Below are 20,288 nucleotides of genomic sequence, written 5' to 3' on the forward strand. Positions count from 1 at the left end.
TTAATGTAATTTTAAGAAGGATTCAACGTTTATTTGATGAAAATTGTTTTCAAATGGCTGAGATATCCAAAAAAGTGATAATAATAAAAGACTACAGGCCACAACTTTACTAGGATCTTTTGTTTCACCTTGTTTTGGGATATCTGGGCCACTTCAAAACCGATTTTCATCAAATAAACTTTTGATACCCCTTAGAATTGCATGCTCTTTGACATCTCATAAGGCGCGGTTTAAGATCTCGAAGTTTTGCCAGTGTGACCGCAAACTTCCCGCGAAACTTCTCGCGAAACTTCTCGATCTGTTTACGGGCGGTGTCTCCGAAGCGCGAGTATTGTCATGTACAGATGTGCATTGTTACATAACAATCACTTAACTAGCCATCGGACGGCGCACTCTTTCTTGCGCGCGTACAAAATGGCCCAAACTTCGCGATCTTAAACTTCTCGATCTTTTGCCAGTCTGACCGCGTCTATAGAGTGTTTTCTGAATAACTCGCAAAACGTTAAAAGCTAAATCCTCACCTCTACCAGAACTGTACACACCCTTTAATGATTGAGAGAGAGATGGGGAGAGGGAGAGAGGGAGAGAGGGGCGGCCAGAGGGAGAGAAAGATATCTTTTGTTGGTGTATTACAATTCTAGTACACCGTACGTTCCATTTTCTGATTTTGCATAAAATTGTACTATTCTCCATATAAGACCTCCCACGTATTCTTTCAGGTGTTTCGCTCTATCGCTTGAATAGAGTATACAGCAGACGGCCAAAGTACAACACTTCATCGAGACAATATCAAAGATAGTCTGAAACCAGGTCCCCCCTCCTATATATTCAGCAGACCTGCTGCACACATTATAGCAGGATTCGAAGATCTGGGCGACCTTCCGTCCTGAGGACGATGATTCAGCAAAAATTGTGTTCCATGTTTACACTGCATATAGTTTGAGTAAACAGATAAGTGGTATTCACTATTCAGCGACTTGGGGATAAAAATTGAATATGCTCAACGGTTTTGATAGTGTCAGAAATTAAGAAAGAACAATAAGTCCAGCTCTCATGAAGTAATATTGTTAACTGTCTGATTGGGATAATTTAGATACTTGTCTTTTTCTTTTCTGTTTTATGGTTGGCTGTTTACTGTTATACATTTGGCAAGCATGACGCAAAATGATGGGGATATAATTTTATGGATGAGTAATATAAAGCTAACCGTATGAAATAATGTCACACCCTAAATAGGAATTGGCCTATCAGCCCTATCAAAAAACAAAAACAAAAACAACATACCAACAACAACAACAACAAACCAACACACAAACCAAACCAATACAGTGCAAAGTAAATCAGATAGAATAGTCGCGACAATGGTGATAGCAATTATGATACTATTCAATAAGGTAACTGTAGGTAACTGTAAGGTAACTGTAGTATACAGCAGTATGATATTAGTAGTAAACCTGCAATATTAATAACCATACCATTAGTAATGATAAAAGTATAAGAGAATCAATATTCAAAGTATAATCCAGTAGCAGTATGATTGTGTGACAGCATAATGTAAAAGTGCGTCGAGAAAATGTGGCGGCATGCAGCAGCAGTCTTAGCCGGTAGCTACAGTTGTATACCCTATATAGTAGTATAGTGGTGGTGGTGGTAGTAGTGGTAGAAGTAGTAGTAGCAGTAGTAGTAGTAGTGGTATACAGCAGCAGTAATGTTTAACGTATAAATAGAGGTAGTAGTAGTAGTAGTAGTAGTAGTAGTAGTAGTAGTAGTAGCAGCAGTAGTGATAGTTGTAAAGTGGTAACAGTAGAGATAGTATTAGTTATAATATAGTTGTTGTGGTGGTGATAGTAAAATTGCATTTTATTGATTTAGTATTGGGAGTGTGGGTATATCCAATAGCAATAGTAAACACGAGGTGGGGTCAAATGGAAGGAGGAAGAGTTGTTGTTGTTGTTATTTTAAAGATCGAAAGAAGAGAGAGAGAGAGAAATGGGGCCCTATACAAATAATTTGCCCCAGACAGCACTTATAACATAAAACAAACATTATAGATCGTAAAGAGATATAAACAAGAATATTAAATGCATACCAAGTCTCCTCGAGGGAGCTCATATCGTCTCCATGAGGGAGCTCATATTGTCTCCACAAAGGAGCTCATAAAGTCTCCACGAGGGAGCTCATATTGTCTCCATAAAGGAGCTCATTACGTCTCCACGAGGGAGCTCATATGATATTGATGAAGGAGGAAATATTGAAGGAGGAAGAGGGGGAAAAAGTAATAGAAATACTGGCGGAGAGTGCCAGTTGAGATCTATGAAAACACTCTTGCCTTGCTTTAACTTCCCCTTTACATGTTGAGAATAAAGACAACACATGTTATTCATGCGCATTAAAGGCATAATTTACCATTTGTAGATGAATTAAAAAAACAGCATTAGTACTTTAAAAATGTGAGTTAGGGATAGAAACAATCAGGGTAAGAATTTGAATCAGTATAATCGATGTCAAATATTGAAAATACACAAAATGTGAACAATACTTATAACAAAAATGTTTCCAGATTAAAGTTACGTCCACAGTTATAGTTTATTGAGAACAATAGTGATATTTCCTTACATTTTAGGCTTCATTGCAAAAATCGTATATGATAGGATGTTTTGCATCAATTCATGTGTAAGCATATTTGAACGTGGTGTTGATATGGTCTTTAAACTTAAACTAACATGATATAATATAATACAATATAACATAATATAATATGATATAATATAATATACTATAATATAATATAATATAATATAATATAATTTGATATAATATAATATAGTATAATATAATATAATATAATATAATATAATATAATATAATATAATATAATGCAATATAATATAATATAATATAATATAATATAATAAAATATAATATAATATAATATAATATAATATAATATAATATAATGTAATATAATATAATATAATACAGATCATGGAATATATTGAGGTTTCGGTGTTATGCCGCAAATGAAAAAACAAACAAACAAACAAACAAACAGACAACAACTTGTTCCTTACAGCAAACAAAAAGCATTTTCTTGCTTGGCAAACTTGTGGGGGGGGGGTTAGATTCCAACGTAGCTACGAGCAATATTTCTCAGACTGACCCAAGAATTGATTATAGTATAGGTCCCTATATAAACCTATTTGACTTACCCCCCAAAATGTACGCACAAATTTATTTGGTCGCAGGCGGACTACTGTCAGGGTTACAGCAGTCACTGGTGACAGTCAGTGCCGTTATATAAAAAAAAAAAGACACTCGTTTCATGGTTACAGTGATTATAGTGCGCCCTCTCTTGGCTAAGGGTGGGTCAATGGGACGTCAAGAATTGTCATCCCTTTCATCTTGATAGACACACAAACTATAATGTTTAGCAATTTGTTTTATGAGTTTACATAGAAACAATGATTAAGCAGCAACTCACAAACTAAAGAGAATAACGAACGAAAGATATGTTGCCCGACTGAAATGGTGACTGATTGTCATAACAATCACATAGCGGAACATGTACAGACAATACTTACCACGCACTTCCCAAATATCCCCTCACGCCTACAGAGAACAACGGAAAGCTCAAAGTCGCTTACATGAATACATACTGTGAGAACTTAACGCTTCTTGACATACTTCATTGTTATGCGAAAGTCAACTAAGGGAGAAAGAAGCAGAAGAAGAAGAAGAGATGGCCAGACATCTGTTTCTGGTGGTCTATTACTTTGCCCATTTGAAAAACATTTTGGGACTGATGCCAATTATAGATATTCGTGAATTGATGAATAAATTCATGCGTACACTCTGAGATGGAAAAAGCTCACAACAACGACAACAACAACAACAGCAGCAACAACAACAGCAGCAACAACAACGCCACGACCACCACCACCATTGCAACAACAACAAAAGAGATATACCTTACCGAATAGAAAGCTAATGAAAGTCAACTATAATCCTCGAAAGCAGATTGTTTCAGTCAAACGCAGGTTTCTGTAATATACACAATGGGTATAAAGCAGGTGGAGATTTCAAATAGTTTGCATCAACTGAAAGATCGAAGTGTCCATGAATTTGACGACCTTAAACTCCACCTTTTTATCAAGAAATATCGTAGATAAGACCTAAAGGGATCGTATAGTTTTGGTTGAGACCTAATTTCAGGTTTCTAACATTAATTTTTGGCGAGATAATGAGAAACTTCTTATGAAATATGAAAGAGCATGTAATTCCATGAGGAATTCAACGTTTATTTGATGAAAATTGGTTTTGAAATGGCAGAGATATCCAAAACAAAGCGATTCTAATAAGTGTGGGACCCACACTTTATTACGATCGCTTTGTTTTACTTTGTTTTTGGATGTTTCAGTCATTCCAAACCCGATTTTCATCAAATAAACTTTGAATTCCTCTTAAAATGGTATGCTCTGCACTATTTCATAAGTGTTTTCTTGGTATCTCGCAAAAAGTTAAAAGCCCAATTCTCATCTCCACCAATACTGTACCATCCCTTTAACGCTGCACGAAATTAACCTCAAATCTTATGAGTGACAAATCTCAAAGTGCAATGAAATAAAATAGATAACAATGCATACAAATGTAAATGACAAAAAAGTGTACAAACATACCATAATGACGAACTAACACATGGAAGAATTAATTCCAGTACTGTAGTACTTTTGTAGTTTTAACTACACTATAGCACAAAAGGTGAATAACTTTTACCCATTATGTGCAAAAATACTTACAGTGAATCAAACATATTATTTCAAATTGTTCAACAGTAAGTCTTTAGAAACGTGAGTATATATTTTCGTGAATCTTTAGCAGTGTTTTGAACAGCAATTATAGTTGCCTACAGTAAGATACTAAGAATATCAACAAAATAAGAAACTAATCATATTCACCTATATCCATTTGAAGTGCACCACTGTGTAATGATATCCACTAAATACTACTTGTGTAGTAACTTATTCGTCTGTTTTAACCAATTTTGGTTTTCTATAGGCCTACCGGGGAGATTTTCCATTGTCTCTTTTTCGTCTTACTGCAATTATGTAGGGGCCCTTGTCACTTTGTTCAACCGGCTTTCGGCAATGACAACGAAATAATAAATGTCCATGACACAAGGGTGTGTGCGCGCGTGCGGGTTGCCATCTGTGGTCGGTACTACTACCCACCAGTACTACCAGTGTTGTACTGCGCTGCGCTGCGCTTCAAGCTTGTACACTTTGGTGCGGCACGGCAATGCGGGTGCTACTTATCCTGCAGGCCTGAGGACTGTATCTGATCTGAGGAGCGGTCCGGAACTAACCCGGAATTTGTGATACTATATTTTCAACAATGGCAGGAAGTAAGTATGAATTTACTCCAGTGTAGATGTAGGCAGTAGTTTTTGTAATAATTTTGGGGTTGTTTGTCTCTTTTCAGATGCCTGTTGTTATGATGCAAGATACTATTTTCGATAAATAGAACCCGTTCATGATAGTGATAGATACATGAAATCGAATACGTGGGACTTGGATGCAGTTGTGCTATGGAGAGTGAATTACTTTGAAATTATTTCAAATGGGGAAGCAATCCCTTGAATAAAGAAGAACATAAAACTCTAAATATCAGCCTCTTAAAAATACCAACTTCTGACTGTAATTCAGGGTTAAATTAAGTAATAAAAGACATCTAGGATGAGCTTATTCATCCATTTTTAGTCATGCGTTCCCTGCTGCTTTTGGAAGTCTTCCAAACCGTCGCATACGTTTCTTCTAACATTGGAGTTCTACGCTGTGTCTGTTTACGTCTACATAGTTTTTAGTAGCTAGGTGGTCTATTTATGCTGGGCTGATATTACCAGATTACTTTGTGATGGGACTGGGGGAGATGTACACATGGGACTGAGGTTAAACTACACTGTCCCACCAAATAAAAAAATACTGTACTTGTAGTCCAGCATTTTTAAAAGTTTAAGATCAGCTTGTATTCTTTCTTGGCATGATTGCATTTTTTATCATCGTCGACATTAGGGCGCTAGGCCTAATTGAAATTCACTTTCGCATCCATACCCCGTAGATATTTCGAATTGTAGTTAACCAAATTGCTCCATAATTTGCATATTTCGCACTACTTCTGGCTCGTGCGAATTCTAAAACCCGTGAAAATATCTTCACAATTTTCTGTGCACATTCTCACCATTCTGAATGGGTTGACAATTGCGCAGCGCAAATTCAAGAACCTGCGAATATGTTTTTCAGCAGCTCAGCGCGAAAAATTAATCGCGCAAAAATATTGATGTTTACAGTATCATCTCCATATACCCCTGTACAATTTTTTTCCCCCTCTTGTCTGTTCGCACACAGCGGCTGTAGTACCGAGGAACTTCCGTCTCCTTGAAGAGCTGGAGGAAGGGCAGAAAGGGGGAGATGGGATGGTTAGCTGGGGCCTGGAAGATGATGAAGACATGGACATGAAGAAATGGAATGGGATGATCATCGGCCCCGCTAGGGTGAGTTATGCTTCGTTTCCACCATTCCCCAGCAGCCACGGCAGCCCCGTTTGCTCTATAGTTAGTGCGCCGTGGGTACCGTAGGGGGGATATTTTTCTCCCCTCCCCCTTCATTCTAATCTTGTTTGTTTCAGTCCTCTCTCCAGTTAACGCATAGCTATCAGACGCCATCTCGGAGTGTCTGGACAGGCTAGACTACAGTGTATTTTCTGTCGCGTCTGACTGCGGACCGTACTACGGGCCACCTCCAAGTTTTGTTACAGCCTATTACGTGCTGTAACATTTTGCTGCGTTCACCCTGTTTTTCTTAAGCCTTCTAGGTTTCTCATTAACATGGTGACTTCTGTGGCAATTTTTTTGACAGTCTAAACATCTTGACACAACATCGATTCCTGGCAGTTTGTTAGTTAGCTCCATGGTCCAATATATGCTTGAATCAAATATGATACTGCAGGAAAATATTGCGTGGAATGCACTCATATTTGATCCAGTTAGTTTCTTTATATTCTATTCTTGATTTCATAGGGGAAAGGGGCAACGTAACAAAAATTTAGCCATTGCAATCCCAAATTCATCTCCAAAGACTCGTGTCAACCCGTTGCTATTTGGCTAAATCTCAGCAGTCAAATTTTTATTTCTAACAATCTCTCCATTCACTGATCTGCTTGTGTGGTACATTTCAGACGCCATATGAGAACAGGATATTCAGCCTCAAGGTATTCTGTGGACCAAACTATCCGGATGAAGCCCCCACGGTCAGGTTCTTGTCACGGATCAACCTGTCCTGTGTGGACGCCAATGGAAATGTGAGTGTCGTCAAAATTTTCATATTAGTGATATCTGACGCAGAATCAAATATCCACACTTCCTAGTTTGTACCAGGGCACCGTTTCATGAAAGTTGTCAGTCTCTGACAATTTCAGTAAAATCATTGGTTTTGATTGGCTGAGATGCTCTAGTCCCTGACTATTCCTATGGTATAATTGTCAGAAACTGAAAACTTGTCAGGGCTGACAACTTTCATGAAATGGTGTCCAGGTTTTTAAGCTTATTTCTTTTACACCCGCACCTCTTCCTGATGAAAACTGTTTTATTAACCCGTTGAAGATGAGTCTGGCATTCACTCCTGCAAGTGTATACGGGAAATGCATGTTGTAGCAAAATCAGCCCGTCCTTAATGGGTTAAACATGTTTGCATTTACATTTATAGCCTGAACATCCAAATCAATGTTTTGCCATGAAATGAATTAGTGATTGTACAGGTAGGATAGGTGTGTTGCTTTCTATAAAAGTAAAAAATTGAAACAGATAAATGCTGTTGGTCGGATGAAATTCATTGTGTTCTGTGATTTGAAATTTTACAATCTCAGGAATAAAAAAACACCTGGTTTAATGTTTATGTACGTAAGTAGGTGCCAACCCAGTGGTAACGCAAGGAGTGTACCCTGCAACAGTGATATAATCTATGCTAGCCTACTAAAAGTTATAGTCCAGTTTTCCAGAAATTGAAACATTTTATTCATTTTTGTGTAAAATTCATGACATGTTTCTGTACGGAATACTACTGTATGGAGATGGCTGGCTAACAGAAGTCAGACTGTGGTATACATCCAGCATTTCAATACAAGAACAACAAGAACAAGAACAAAAACAACAACAACAACAACAACAACATGGTTGCTTTACATCAGAATCAAAGAAATCACAAATGTACAGTAACTGATTATATTTCGTGCTACACAAAATGGTAATGGGCCCCGTTTCATAAAAATTTGATATGATAGCAACTCTTGCTGGGATGGCAATTGTCATGGTAACGACAATAATCCAGCTTCCTGATTGGCTGTTGCTATTGGAAGTTGCCATCCCAGCAAGAGTTGCTATCCTAGCATCTTTTATGAAATGAGGCCCTGGATAGTCTTGCCTACATGAATATGACAGCAGAAGAACTGAAGCAATATACATGTACTCCTTTAATCTTGTCTGATCAGGTAATGCCAAAGAAACTGGATTCACTCAAGCACTGGCAGCGCAACTACACCATCAAGTCGATCCTCACGAACATCCGACAGAGTATGGCCTCCAAGGAGAATGCAAAGCTGCAGCAGCCCGGTGAAAATGCCTCCTACTGACCCTCAAGGGGCTCGCTGGTCAGTGTGTAAGGTGGAGTGTACAAGGTTGGTGTCTTCTGTTCAGCCTTTCCATAATTCTCTGTCTTCATCTTCTTTGGATTGTTCAGGGAGGCCAAACAATTGTCACTCATCATATCTTTGGAGATACCAACGATATCCTTCTTAGGGTTGTCTTTATTCAATAATATACAGGGGAATCCCGTTATAACGAGATCGGATACAACGAGAATCCGCTTATAACGAGATAAATTGTCCGGTCCCAAATAAATTTGCATGTTAGCCTATGGAATTTCGGAGTTCCGGTTATTGCGAGATAATTTTCGGGCCTAAAAACAAAGAAAAACAAAGATGAATTTGTGCGAATATAACGACAACTTTTTTTTTGAAACCGAACTAAATAACTTGCAAAGTCACGCACTATTTCAAAACCAGAAAAGGTTGATTCTCCTTGAATTGTCTGAATCAAATTGTTGCGTGCAAGCAGAGACTAACATCTGTAAGTGCCAAACAGAACGCAATCAAGGTGACGCACCGCAAGCTCATGAAGTCTCTTTCCGAGGGCCTTGATGGGACAGCATCAGAATATTTAGAAGCTGTAGCCTTCGCTATTTATGCCAAAATGTTGTCACAAATGCTACAATTGGAATTAACGTTCTTTAATGGCTTAACAACAAGAAAAAATGGTGTACATGTATTTATGTATCTGTTTCCAAAGAGATACGTAACGGGGGTATCAAACTGTGAGCGGCGAACGCAGCGAATTGTAAGTTTTGGGAGAAATTTTGAACATGTTCAAAAATCCTTTGTGATAAGAAAAACTGGTTGTAAAAATGAAAACTGTCTTGAGTTTGATCGCAGCTGTTACCGAGCCCTGACGAAAGTTAAAATCTGCTATTATATGCTGCTTTCACAAACATTAGCCGCTCAGTTAGATACCCATTTTACGTAACTTTGATTATAAGATAAATTGAATTACGTGTCAAAGTGAAAATATGATGGGGTCATATGCTAAAATTTTAATTAACTCAACTCTAGCTTATCGAAATACAAGTACTATTTCAGTCGATTTTGCAATCCACAGTTATCGGGTACTGGTTTTTTGTCTCGCCCACCGGAGGTGAAGGCGAGATTAAGAGATCCAAATGGCGTCCGTCCGTCGTCCGTCCGTCGTCCGTCATCCGTCCGTCGTCCGTCCCTCGTCTGTCGTCCGTCCGTCGTCCGTCACAAATGTTAAAGCTTACCTGCAAGACTCTCTTATGATGTATAACTTGGCAACTGTTACAGCAATGGCAGCCACACTTGGGTGATAGAAGCACTAGGGGTGGCTTCATATTATGGTGTTGTCGGAGGTCATGTGATGATGTCAAAGGTCATTTGAGGTCATATATATATTAAAGAGTATGTGCAAGACTCTCTTTTCTATGTTAAAGTTTACCTGCAAGACTCTCTTTTGACAAATAACTTCACATAAGTTGCTTGGATTACAACCTAACTTGGGTCATAGATGCACTGGGGGTACCTTCATGTTATGGTGCCGTTGGAGGTCACAGGATAAGGTCAAAGGTCATTTGAGGTCATACGTTAAAGTTTACTTGCAAGACTCTCTTATCACACGTAACTCGACACATGTTGCTACAATGGCAATCAAACTTGGATGATGGATGCACTGGGAGTACCTTCATGTTATGGTGCAGTAAGAGGTCACATGATAAGGTCAAAGGTCGTTTGAGGTCATATGTTAAGTTTACTTGCAAGACTCTCTTATCACACGTAACTCAGCACATGTTGCTACAATGGCAATCAAACTTGGATGATGGTAGATGTCTCTTGGGAAGTTGAAGGTTACCACAAGGTCAAAGGTCACAGACAGGGGTCAACGAACTTTTAGGGCCCAATGTTAAGTTTTTAGGGCGCATTTCGTTTATGGCTCATAACTTTTGATCCCTATGTCCGTTTGTGACCAAACTTGGATGGAAGATGTCCCTTGGGGAGGTGAAGGTCGTCACATGGTCAAAGGTCACAAAGAGGGGTCAACAAATTTTTAGGGCCCAATGTTAAGTTTTTATGGCGCATTTCGATTATAGCTCATTACTTTTGATCCCTTTGTCCGTTTGTGACCAAACTTGGATGGTAAATGTCCCTTGGGGTGTTGAAGGTCACCACAAGGTCAAAGGTCATAAGCAGGTCAATTAACTTCTGGGAGTTATAAAAAATATTAATTCCTTGTACGCGAATGGGCGAGACACAATTTGGCACTTGCCTTGTGTTTTCGTAAACAGCATTCACCCGTCGATCTCATCGGGTAAAACATTCACGCAAAGCACGCATTCAACCTGCATCGCAACAAGCTGGAAGCACATGGCGCTCTTGCATTACACGTGTTTCGCTCATTTCACTGTACAGTAATAGCGAGGATGTTGGGCACGGTTTCCCTGGAGGAAATAAAATACGAGAGTATAGATTGTGGTGTAAACTTTCACCATAATGCACGTGGTTTGTATCAATAATTTGTCATAGAATGAAAGCTCTTATAAATTCGGATTTTACTCACAGCTTTCAACCGCACGAGTTACGCTAAACGCAGCGTTGATAGCGCGATTACCTTACCTTTAGTTGCATAAATTTTGCTTCATCTCTCTCTCTTCTCAGATGTGCAGATCGATCAGCGTGGGGATAACAAAAGGCAGGCCCCATTTACGACATGATTATATGATTTGTCAATTCTGAAATATTTGATAACAAGCATCGAGATAAAAAAATAATTGTAATTATCGCGAGAATGCTTTCTCATTTTCCTGTTGCATTTCTTGTTTTTCTTTTCATCAATATGATGTCGTTATTATTTAATGCATGTAACCCAATTTTAACAGAGCATGTTAATGTAAAGTGTACATTCCACAAGTGTTCGGATACAACGAGAATCCGGATATAACGATAAAAATCACCCGGAACCAACGATCTCGTTATAACGGGATTCCTCTATACTTCACAGGGACTTTATTTTCATGAATTTCATATGTTGGGTGCTATGAAAACAACATTGTCAGTGATGACAATGTTTTATTTTGTTTTTTGCTGTAAAAGCATATACCATAATGTCACTCCTATCTGAATAACTTTTAGATATAGCTTCCTTGATTTTTTTATCTGATTTTAATAACATTTTCACTGCTGTGCTTTGAATAATTTCCTCTTTTGTATGAGACTAACTGGAACAGAATTAGCCATTAACTCTTTATGTGCCAAGATGGAAACCCCCAGTGTGCCACATTATTCTGAGACACAAACATAGTCATGCTTTCAGAAGACATTTTGTTTTGAAATCGATGTTAGTTTTATAGATTTTTGTTCAGCTGGACATATAGTGAATAACGTAGAGAAAATGCTAAGCTTCGTTTTTATGTAATGTGTATGACAAATCTATTATTGTTTTTCTTTCAAATGACCCGTATAGCTAAGTTACTGTAAAAGGCATGACTATTGCACACCAAACAGTGACAGAAACTTAAAATCTACACCTAAATCTAGTACGGAACACCACTTGTTAGGCAGTCATGACATAAAATGCAAGCTATATGTGAGAGGAACGAAAGCGCGAGAAGTGTTTTCATTGTACTACGGCATTTGGCGATTTATCAATCGGATTAGGCAGATAGTGTGTTTAAGCAGAATATGCGAAGTTGGCACGCCGTCGACTGAGTAGGACGTGGCACATAAAGAGTTAAAGCCTCAGTAACATGGAGGAACAGTGGTGGTCCAGTAGAATTGGCTGCCCTCCGGGGGCATTTGGAAACCACAAATAGTATGATGAGCCACTTGTCGGGGAATATGTGCATTGAAACACACGCTCATTGCTAACCAGAAAGTTGCGCTGAAGCCCTTTTTTTTTGCTTGTCAGCCGATGAAACCCAGAAAAGGCACGAGAAATTGAAACTGATTGCACAGGAGCCTTTTTTTGTTTTTTTGCTTGTCAGCTGGAAGTGGCACCAGATATATTTATTGCCCCCCCCCCCCTTACGGAATTCCTGGATCTGCCACTACCTATGAACTCTGATATGTGAATCACATACAGTCATACAACCAGTCATCCATCATTCATTCAACCAATCATCAACCAATCACAATTGAGTATTTCATCAAATGAGATATGTAATTGGTTTATTTCTTCTATGTGTGTTTTGCAGGATAAAGAATTGCGAGACTGTAAAGAAGCGATCAATGAGCTATAAGTGGGGAAAACGCACTATGGTCTACTCCTTTGCGCCGGCGGACTGATGGGGAATTCGTGGGATAACATCGACAGTGAGGCGCAGTCATCCAATTAAAAAAAGAGAGAAAAAAAGACGACTATTTCTTGTACAGAGTATACAGCAATTTTATGAGTAATCTTGTATACCCTCTGGTGTTTGCTATTAGTGATTTTTAGCTTTTATTTCGTTTGTGTATTTGTTTGTTTTTTCCCTCCTGCTTTGCAGAATCATGACGTGTGAAGAATGATGTCAAATTTTCGTTGTGTAGTTTCGATCGTAGCGGAAGGTCTCTTTTTGTGAATTATGCCAAAAATGGTCTTGGTTAAAAAAAAAAAAAGTGATCCTAGAGTTATTGTGGGATGGGGAAACTCCTACTGACAGAATTGATTGTACCACCTGTGTTTGTCAATGAGCAACATTGTGCATATATACCAGATGTAAGCAGTCGATTGATGATATCATGCGAAATGGGTCATAGGTGGAGCATGGAATTTAGTACAGTTGAACCTCTCGTATCCGGACAAGTCGGGACCGGGGCTCATCCGGATAAGGGATTTGGCCGGATACGGGAGACTCAATGCTTTATACATGTACATATACATACACATGTACTGATGTAGCCCATTGTAGTACCACATTGTAGTAATGTGTATACTGCAACCTTTTCATTGTTACACTCAGTAACAGACCCAAAAATAGAGGTGTATCTTAATGTTGGAAGTAATATGTAATTCATGTGTGTTTGTGTAGGAGTTCTCAAGGAGTTGGGAATCCTCCTTTCCTCCCGTAATTATTAAAAAAAAAAATCACGGCGAGATTGTGTCCGTATAATAGAGAGATCCGGATAAAGGGAGGCCGGATAAGAGAGGTTCAACTGTATATGCTCAAAGGAGGTCATTCACACTGGAAACTTCCCAGTTTTCCAATCTGAACAAGTGCTGCCATCATGACCCCAGTATTTGATTTTTATGTAACCATTTTTAATGCTCAAACAACATCAGTAGTCTTATCTTGGAACAAGCATTTTTACAATGTGGTTTTTTTTTTTCTGGTAACAATGACCACAAGGGACTGGATTGATTATGTGTTTGTATGCATGTGTGCATTACCATGGATTCAGGTGCATTCAGCTCTGTTTAAAGGAAGAAATTTAAATAGCCTTTATACAATACCAAGATATCTTGCAGTGTTTATGTGTCCATGCTATGCATATGATATACTGCACAAAATATCAGGGTATTTCACATCCAAGCTTCAATGACTCTAATATGGTAAGACTTGGGTACACTGTATGGAGTCTACAGACTATTTGATGGACAACTAACACACTGCATAATGGTGAAACAAAAAAGGAAAAAGACAGAAAGAAGAAATGAACAGTGAATAATTAAGAAACAAGAGCCCTAGGAACTGAGGTTTGAAGCTGATTTTTGGAATGGTATCTACTCTTAATATTGACAATCAACTGAATTCTTTTCTTTTTTTTTTTTGTTTCAAAGAGAAATTAATTGGTTACCAAAAGTGCAGAAACACCACAAACATCTATAAGTTTCCTTTTTTGTTGCATCTAGCTATCCATTGTACAGATACAACAATGTTTGCAATAGTGAGCTATTTTCACTTATTACCTTCTCAACATACAGGAGGAAGAGGGTGGGGTGGGGTGGATAGAATCTCACTTTACAGCAAATGATATACTGTATATGCCATATATTTCGCGAGTCTAAATTTTCGCAAATGAGGATTTCCCGACAATTTCGCGGGTGGTTAAATTCGCCATCGTGTAGTCCTGTACTGATCGGAGAATAATGTATACACGTACGTCACACTCGTATCGGCACGAGAGTCAATATTTCCGCATATTTTTAATTTTGGGAATAGCAGCAGACTTGTGAAATTCGCAAAATTAAAAACCTCGAGAAATATTTGGCGTATACAGTACTGTGCATCCACCACTGGGTGAGGCGAAGACATGAGCAGTAAGGCCAGCGAAAACGTCATTGCTGCCATGTTTTTGAATACTGTACTGTTGTAGAGTCCTCTGACATCACAGATGGGTTTTTGGGACTGTAAAGTATTGATACTTCTATAACGTCGCTGGGGTGACAAGACCTTGTATCTAACATTTTGGTGAACATGACTTTTTTGCGTTAATGGTCAGATAATCAGTTAAGTGATGTCCTGTCCAAATCCTAGCTGTCTTACCTCCAAAATGAAGCCACTACTGCTTGTTCAAAGTAAAGGCTATCCCATTTGATGTAGTGCTTTGGCTGCCATGTTTTTTTTTTTTTGCTCTCCTGAACATTTGACAATTTGTAGATTAGAGGTCTTGTCGCCCCAGCGATGATAAATGTCTTTGTGACATCCATCGGGGCTGTCTGTGGGATTAAGAATATTCCCGAAATGAGGGGGGTAAATTTTATTGCATCGGTCGACGTAGTCAAGATTTTAACATGAGAGGAAGGGGTGAATGTTTGTATTGTGTGATTTTCATACTCACGCATGCACATGCCTGCTCTTTTTGCTTTCAGCGTAGAAAAATGAGGGCATTGCTAAAAGCTTTGCTGTGATAAAAAACATCTAAAGGTATCCAAAATTCTAATTTGGAGTTACTTTCAAGGAAATGTTCAGGTGTATCCTGGAAAATTTAATCACTGTCAAGCATGGAATGAGAAAGTTCTGGCACTTAATTTTTGAAACACTTGTAATTTTTTTTTTTGAACATTCGTTTGGAAAAAGAAAAAGATATAGCAAATCCTCAGGGGTGATAACTACATGAGAGGCTGGTTGTGGACAGTTCTCTGTTCTCTTGTACAATCAGGGGTTACGTTAAATTGCGATATCTTCTGATTTGCTCTATTTTTATCGTCCGACTTCATGATATTTCGAGAGGATTTCTTTTCTGCATGTGACATCTTGTTTTTTTAGCGAAGGAGATCATCTCAGTTACTTGGACAGAAGAAACAAAAAGAAGGGACGGCCACAGCTTCTCCGAAATTTCACCGCTGTCTCACAGTGATCAGCGGATTTCAGAAAGCTGTAACTTTCTTTTATCTTACATGATTTTTGTTCAAATTTCTCCTGTCGATTCAGATTTTGTGAACTTGACAGTAACACCATCATACATGTTAATTTGGGAGTCCTTTAATGCTAGATGACTTTCTCAAATTTATTCAAACCTGGCCGCATATTCCCTCTGACCCAGGCTAGGTAAAGCAAACTGGTGCAAGTAGCATCAGTGTGGCAATTAGTGTTGTGTGTGTGTGTAATCTCCTTTATTTTTTCCCCCCGCAATGCACTGCATAATTTTGCTTTTAGCATTGCCTTCATCTAGGATTTAAAAGACTTTAATACTGTCATACCTAGTCCTCTTTAAACTTTCCTCCCTTCTGTTTATGTTTTGTTGTTAATGTTTTGTTGAAAACATTGAAAATATGTACAGAAATAACCTCAAATCAATCATCATGTATATGACTTTTTCCCCCATTAATCACTTTAATCACTGCTAGTAATATGTTTTGCTTTTCTACTTGAAATGGTATACACAAGGCATAAGCCAGGACTTCACTCTTACTCTTTTCTCTGGTGGCCCGTTTGGGACACTAAAATTTGTTGATTTGAAATTTGGTGGCACTAGAAAGTAATGTAGTGGTCCAAAATCAAAGAAAATGTAATCGTTTATTTCAGATTTTATGCACCCAATCAGGCCACCAAAAGATGGCCTTTTTTTTGGTAATATGGTGGCCCAACATTCAACTTTCAGTGGCCCCGGGCCACTGGGCCGCTGCTATTGTCACACCCTGCATTAGCTTTGCCGGAAAGGGAAGAGGAGGGGGTGAAATTCTCTGTCCGACTTGCAATGGTGTGTGGCAATTTATTTATTTATTTATTTTTTTTTTCAATTTGTGTAACAGCGTGCTCTTATTTAGATGTGTTGAGATCAGATGTATATATTTTCCTTTCTTTTTGTTCTTATTTCACTGTACATTGATTTTTTTTTTCCACAACTTCACTTGCAAAGCATCAGTGTGATAAAGCATAGATTTACCAGACGCAGCTTGGTATTTGGTTGCCATTCGTGTGGGGTAAGCGGCAGCCAATGAAAACTTGCTGTGTCTTCTCACGTTTGACTTCTTAGTAAACCTGTGTTGCTTACACAGGAAATTTGATTGTGAACTGAGAATGCAATATTAGCTTATTCATATGATTTTAGAATACAATCTTATTCCACTTGACCCCTCTGTAGAAGACTAAAATAATTATTTTTTCCTCTTTCGTTTCTATTGGCATTGCACCAACTAAAACAGCTTTGTTTGTTTGTGCCCTTTTTTAGTCATTTATGATACCACCTGATTTATTCTCATGATCACATGACTAATGCATAACATAGTGTGTGTTACTGTGTGTGTATGAGCACATCAGTGTGCGTATGTGTGTGTGTGTGTGTGAGTGTGGATGTGTATGCGTCAAGTCTTCTAATGTGCACCACTCCAGGGGTGCATGCAGTTCAAACCAGACATACACCATCTCGGGGAGTTGGATGTCTGTGGTGAATGACAAGGTTTGTTAGACTCCCACAAACATACGGATACATGTACCAGATGAGTCTTTATGCTTGTGAGGGGTAGAACATCTGTTCTACCCCTCACAAGCATAAAAACTCATCTGGTACATGTGCTAAAAATATGCTACATATGCTTAGCGTGATGTGGTCCATGCCCCAATTGTGAAGATTGTACCCCTGGATAGGTTTACATTGAAGGCCTTTAATAAAGAGGTGTGTGTGTGTGTGTGTGCATGTGTGCATGTGTGTGTGTAGGTGTATGATGTATGAGTGTCATCAGTTCTAGTTATTGAACTATTACTGTAGATGAAATCACAAATATTGATTATTATCTTTATATTGCAGCATGGTATCAATAGCAGTTTGTCAGTTATGAAACTCTTGCAAGTTGTGAGAAATATGACAACTAAAAATGGAAGAGAGAATAAATGTGAGATCTTTCTATTGTCAAATGAAGTGTGTACTGTGGAATACTTTAATACATGTGTTTCTATTGTTTCCTAGGTGTTCCCAATGTGTGCTACAGCTGAGAGGATTTAAATGGTTATGACTTGTTAGCTCACCTGAGCCAAAGGCTCAAGTGAGCTATTGCGATCGCCCTTTGTCCGGCGTCCGTCGTGCGTCGTGCGTAAACTTTTTACATTTTCATCTTCTTCTTGAAAACCCCAAGATCGATTTTCATCAAACTTGGCAGGTAGCATCCCTAGGGGGTTAGGAACTGAATTTTTTAAAATGGGCACCATGCCCCACCCAGGGGGCCCCCAGGGGGGCCCAAACCCCCCAAAATTAAGGAATCTGTAAAAATCTTCTTCTCTAGAACCAGAAGTGATAGAGCTAAGTTAATACTATGAGTTAGTACATTGATGACTGTAGTTCCAAGTTTGTTCATGGCAGAATCAGGGGTGCCCCCCTTGGGACCCAGGGGAGGGTCCTAATGGGGCCTAAATTGTACATTTTCATCTTCTTCTTGAGAACCCCTTGACCCATTTCCACCAAACTTGGCAGGTAGCATCCCTAGGGGTTTAGGATCTCAATTTGTTAAAATGGGCACCATGCCCCACCCAGGGGGCCCTCAGGGGGGCCCAAACCCCCAAAATGAAGGAATCTTTAAAAATCTTCTCTAGAATCAGAAGTTATAGAGCTACGATAATACTATGAGGGAGTACATTAATGACTGTAGTTTCAAGTTTGTTCATAGCAGATCCAGGGGTGCCCCTCTTGGGGGCGGGGATGGGGGGGGGGGGGGGATGGGAAGGTCCAAATGGGGGCCTGAATTGTACATTTTCATCTTCTTCCTGAAAACCTCATGATGGATTTTCATCAAACTTGGCAGGTAGCATCCTTAGGGGGTCAGGATCTCAATTTATCAAAATGGGCACCATGCCACATCCAGAGGGCCCCAGGGGTCCCCAATCCCCACAAATTAAGGAATCTTAAAGAATTTGGGCCCTTATTGTACATTTTCATCTTCTACTTGAGAATGCCTGGTCATATTTTAGTAGAGCTGTGAATAATTTAGATTAGTGACTGCGTGAAAGGTGAACTTGCGATACTCAGGTGAGCGCTAGACCCGCGGGTCTCTTGTTCTTTAATGGTTTTATAAAATGTGCGTTACAGTGGTCTCCTGTTACGTATAACGAAGTCCTCGGGGACTGGCAGTTTTCTTTCATTATAACCGAACAAATAAACAATAGAAATACTGTACAGTGCACTCCCGTTATAACGAAATGCCCGCGACCGGCAGTTTTCTTTCGTTATAACGAAATTCCGTTATAACCAAACAAATACAATATACACTGTATAACGAAAACAAGGAAACCACGCATATATATAATATTCTGTTTGCTGAATCCTCATCATACACTGCAAAGCTATGTGAAATGTGATGGGATTATTGTATTACAATATTAAACGCAAGTTCCCCTCAGAAACGGTGCATGACACAAGGAGCGAACACACAGTGATGTGAAGCGTTCGCCCATGCAGAGACACTATAAATGCTTGTTCCGCTATGTATTTTCGAAAGCAATTCGCATTTCGTTATATCGGAGCACATTTCTTTTGTTTTTCTTTGTCTGTGGCGCTCAGAAAAGACTTCGTTATAACGAAAATTTTGCTATAACCGTGTTCATTATTTAATATAAGCGAATTTTGTACCATAGACTTTAAAGGTAGGGAATCCCATTTGCATGCCTTAAATGAAGAGTTGTATAAATACAGTGGCATGTTGAAGAGAGTATTATTTTAGAAACTCCCATAAAGTATTGAAAGTGGAAGGTAACATTTAGTACATTTTTATTGACCGTTAGATTTTGAATTGAATTTTTTTCGGGGCTCACCGTAAATTCCAGTACATTACTAGGCTACCTTTGCAGACCCATGCACTGCATGTGTGTCCATCATGTATATTTTGTGAAGAAAGTTCATCAAAACTTAAAAACATTTCTATTATACATTCTTGCCACACACTCTATATGTTATTACATCAGCTCTTATACTTTTAGATTTGTGTTTATAGATTAAAAAAAAATGCAGAAGACTGCAACAAAAAGGCTTAAGTGTGGCTGACACACAGAACTACTGAGTAGTTGAGTTTTGTGCATTATTCAAATTGTAGATAACTGTTGACTTCCAAATTTCTCAGCAGTGGCCTAAACAAGTCCCCTGAGGTTCATATTTAATATTTTGCTGCATTTTGGGAGGTCTGTAAAAGGTATCCCCTACCTTTAATGGTGATAATTTTGGGACCAGAAGTTTTACTTCGTTATAGCGAAATTTCGTTATGACCGTGTTCG

General features: G+C 38.7%; 1 protein-coding gene across 2 annotated transcripts; it reads left to right on the forward strand.

Moving 5' to 3' along the window:
- Positions 1-5,320: 5,320 nt before the first annotated feature.
- On the forward strand, positions 5,321-13,399 carry LOC140235681 (ubiquitin-conjugating enzyme E2 variant 2-like). 2 transcript variants are annotated; one of them, XM_072315700.1, is made up of 5 exons: positions 5,321-5,401; positions 6,402-6,547; positions 7,231-7,353; positions 8,539-8,724; positions 12,864-13,399. In XM_072315700.1, exons 1-4 carry the CDS (start codon positions 5,392-5,394, stop codon positions 8,677-8,679), a joined length of 420 nt encoding a protein of 139 aa, XP_072171801.1. In that variant the 5' UTR covers positions 5,321-5,391; the 3' UTR covers positions 8,680-8,724; positions 12,864-13,399. The 2 variants fall into 2 exon arrangements, with proteins under 2 accessions (XP_072171801.1, XP_072171802.1); XM_072315701.1 differs by having other exon boundaries at positions 8,539-8,710.
- Positions 13,400-20,288: the final 6,889 nt, after the last annotated feature.

This window comes from Diadema setosum, chromosome 12 (assembly GCF_964275005.1).
Source record: "Diadema setosum chromosome 12, eeDiaSeto1, whole genome shotgun sequence".
Classification (NCBI taxonomy): Eukaryota; Metazoa; Echinodermata; class Echinoidea; order Diadematoida; family Diadematidae; genus Diadema; species Diadema setosum.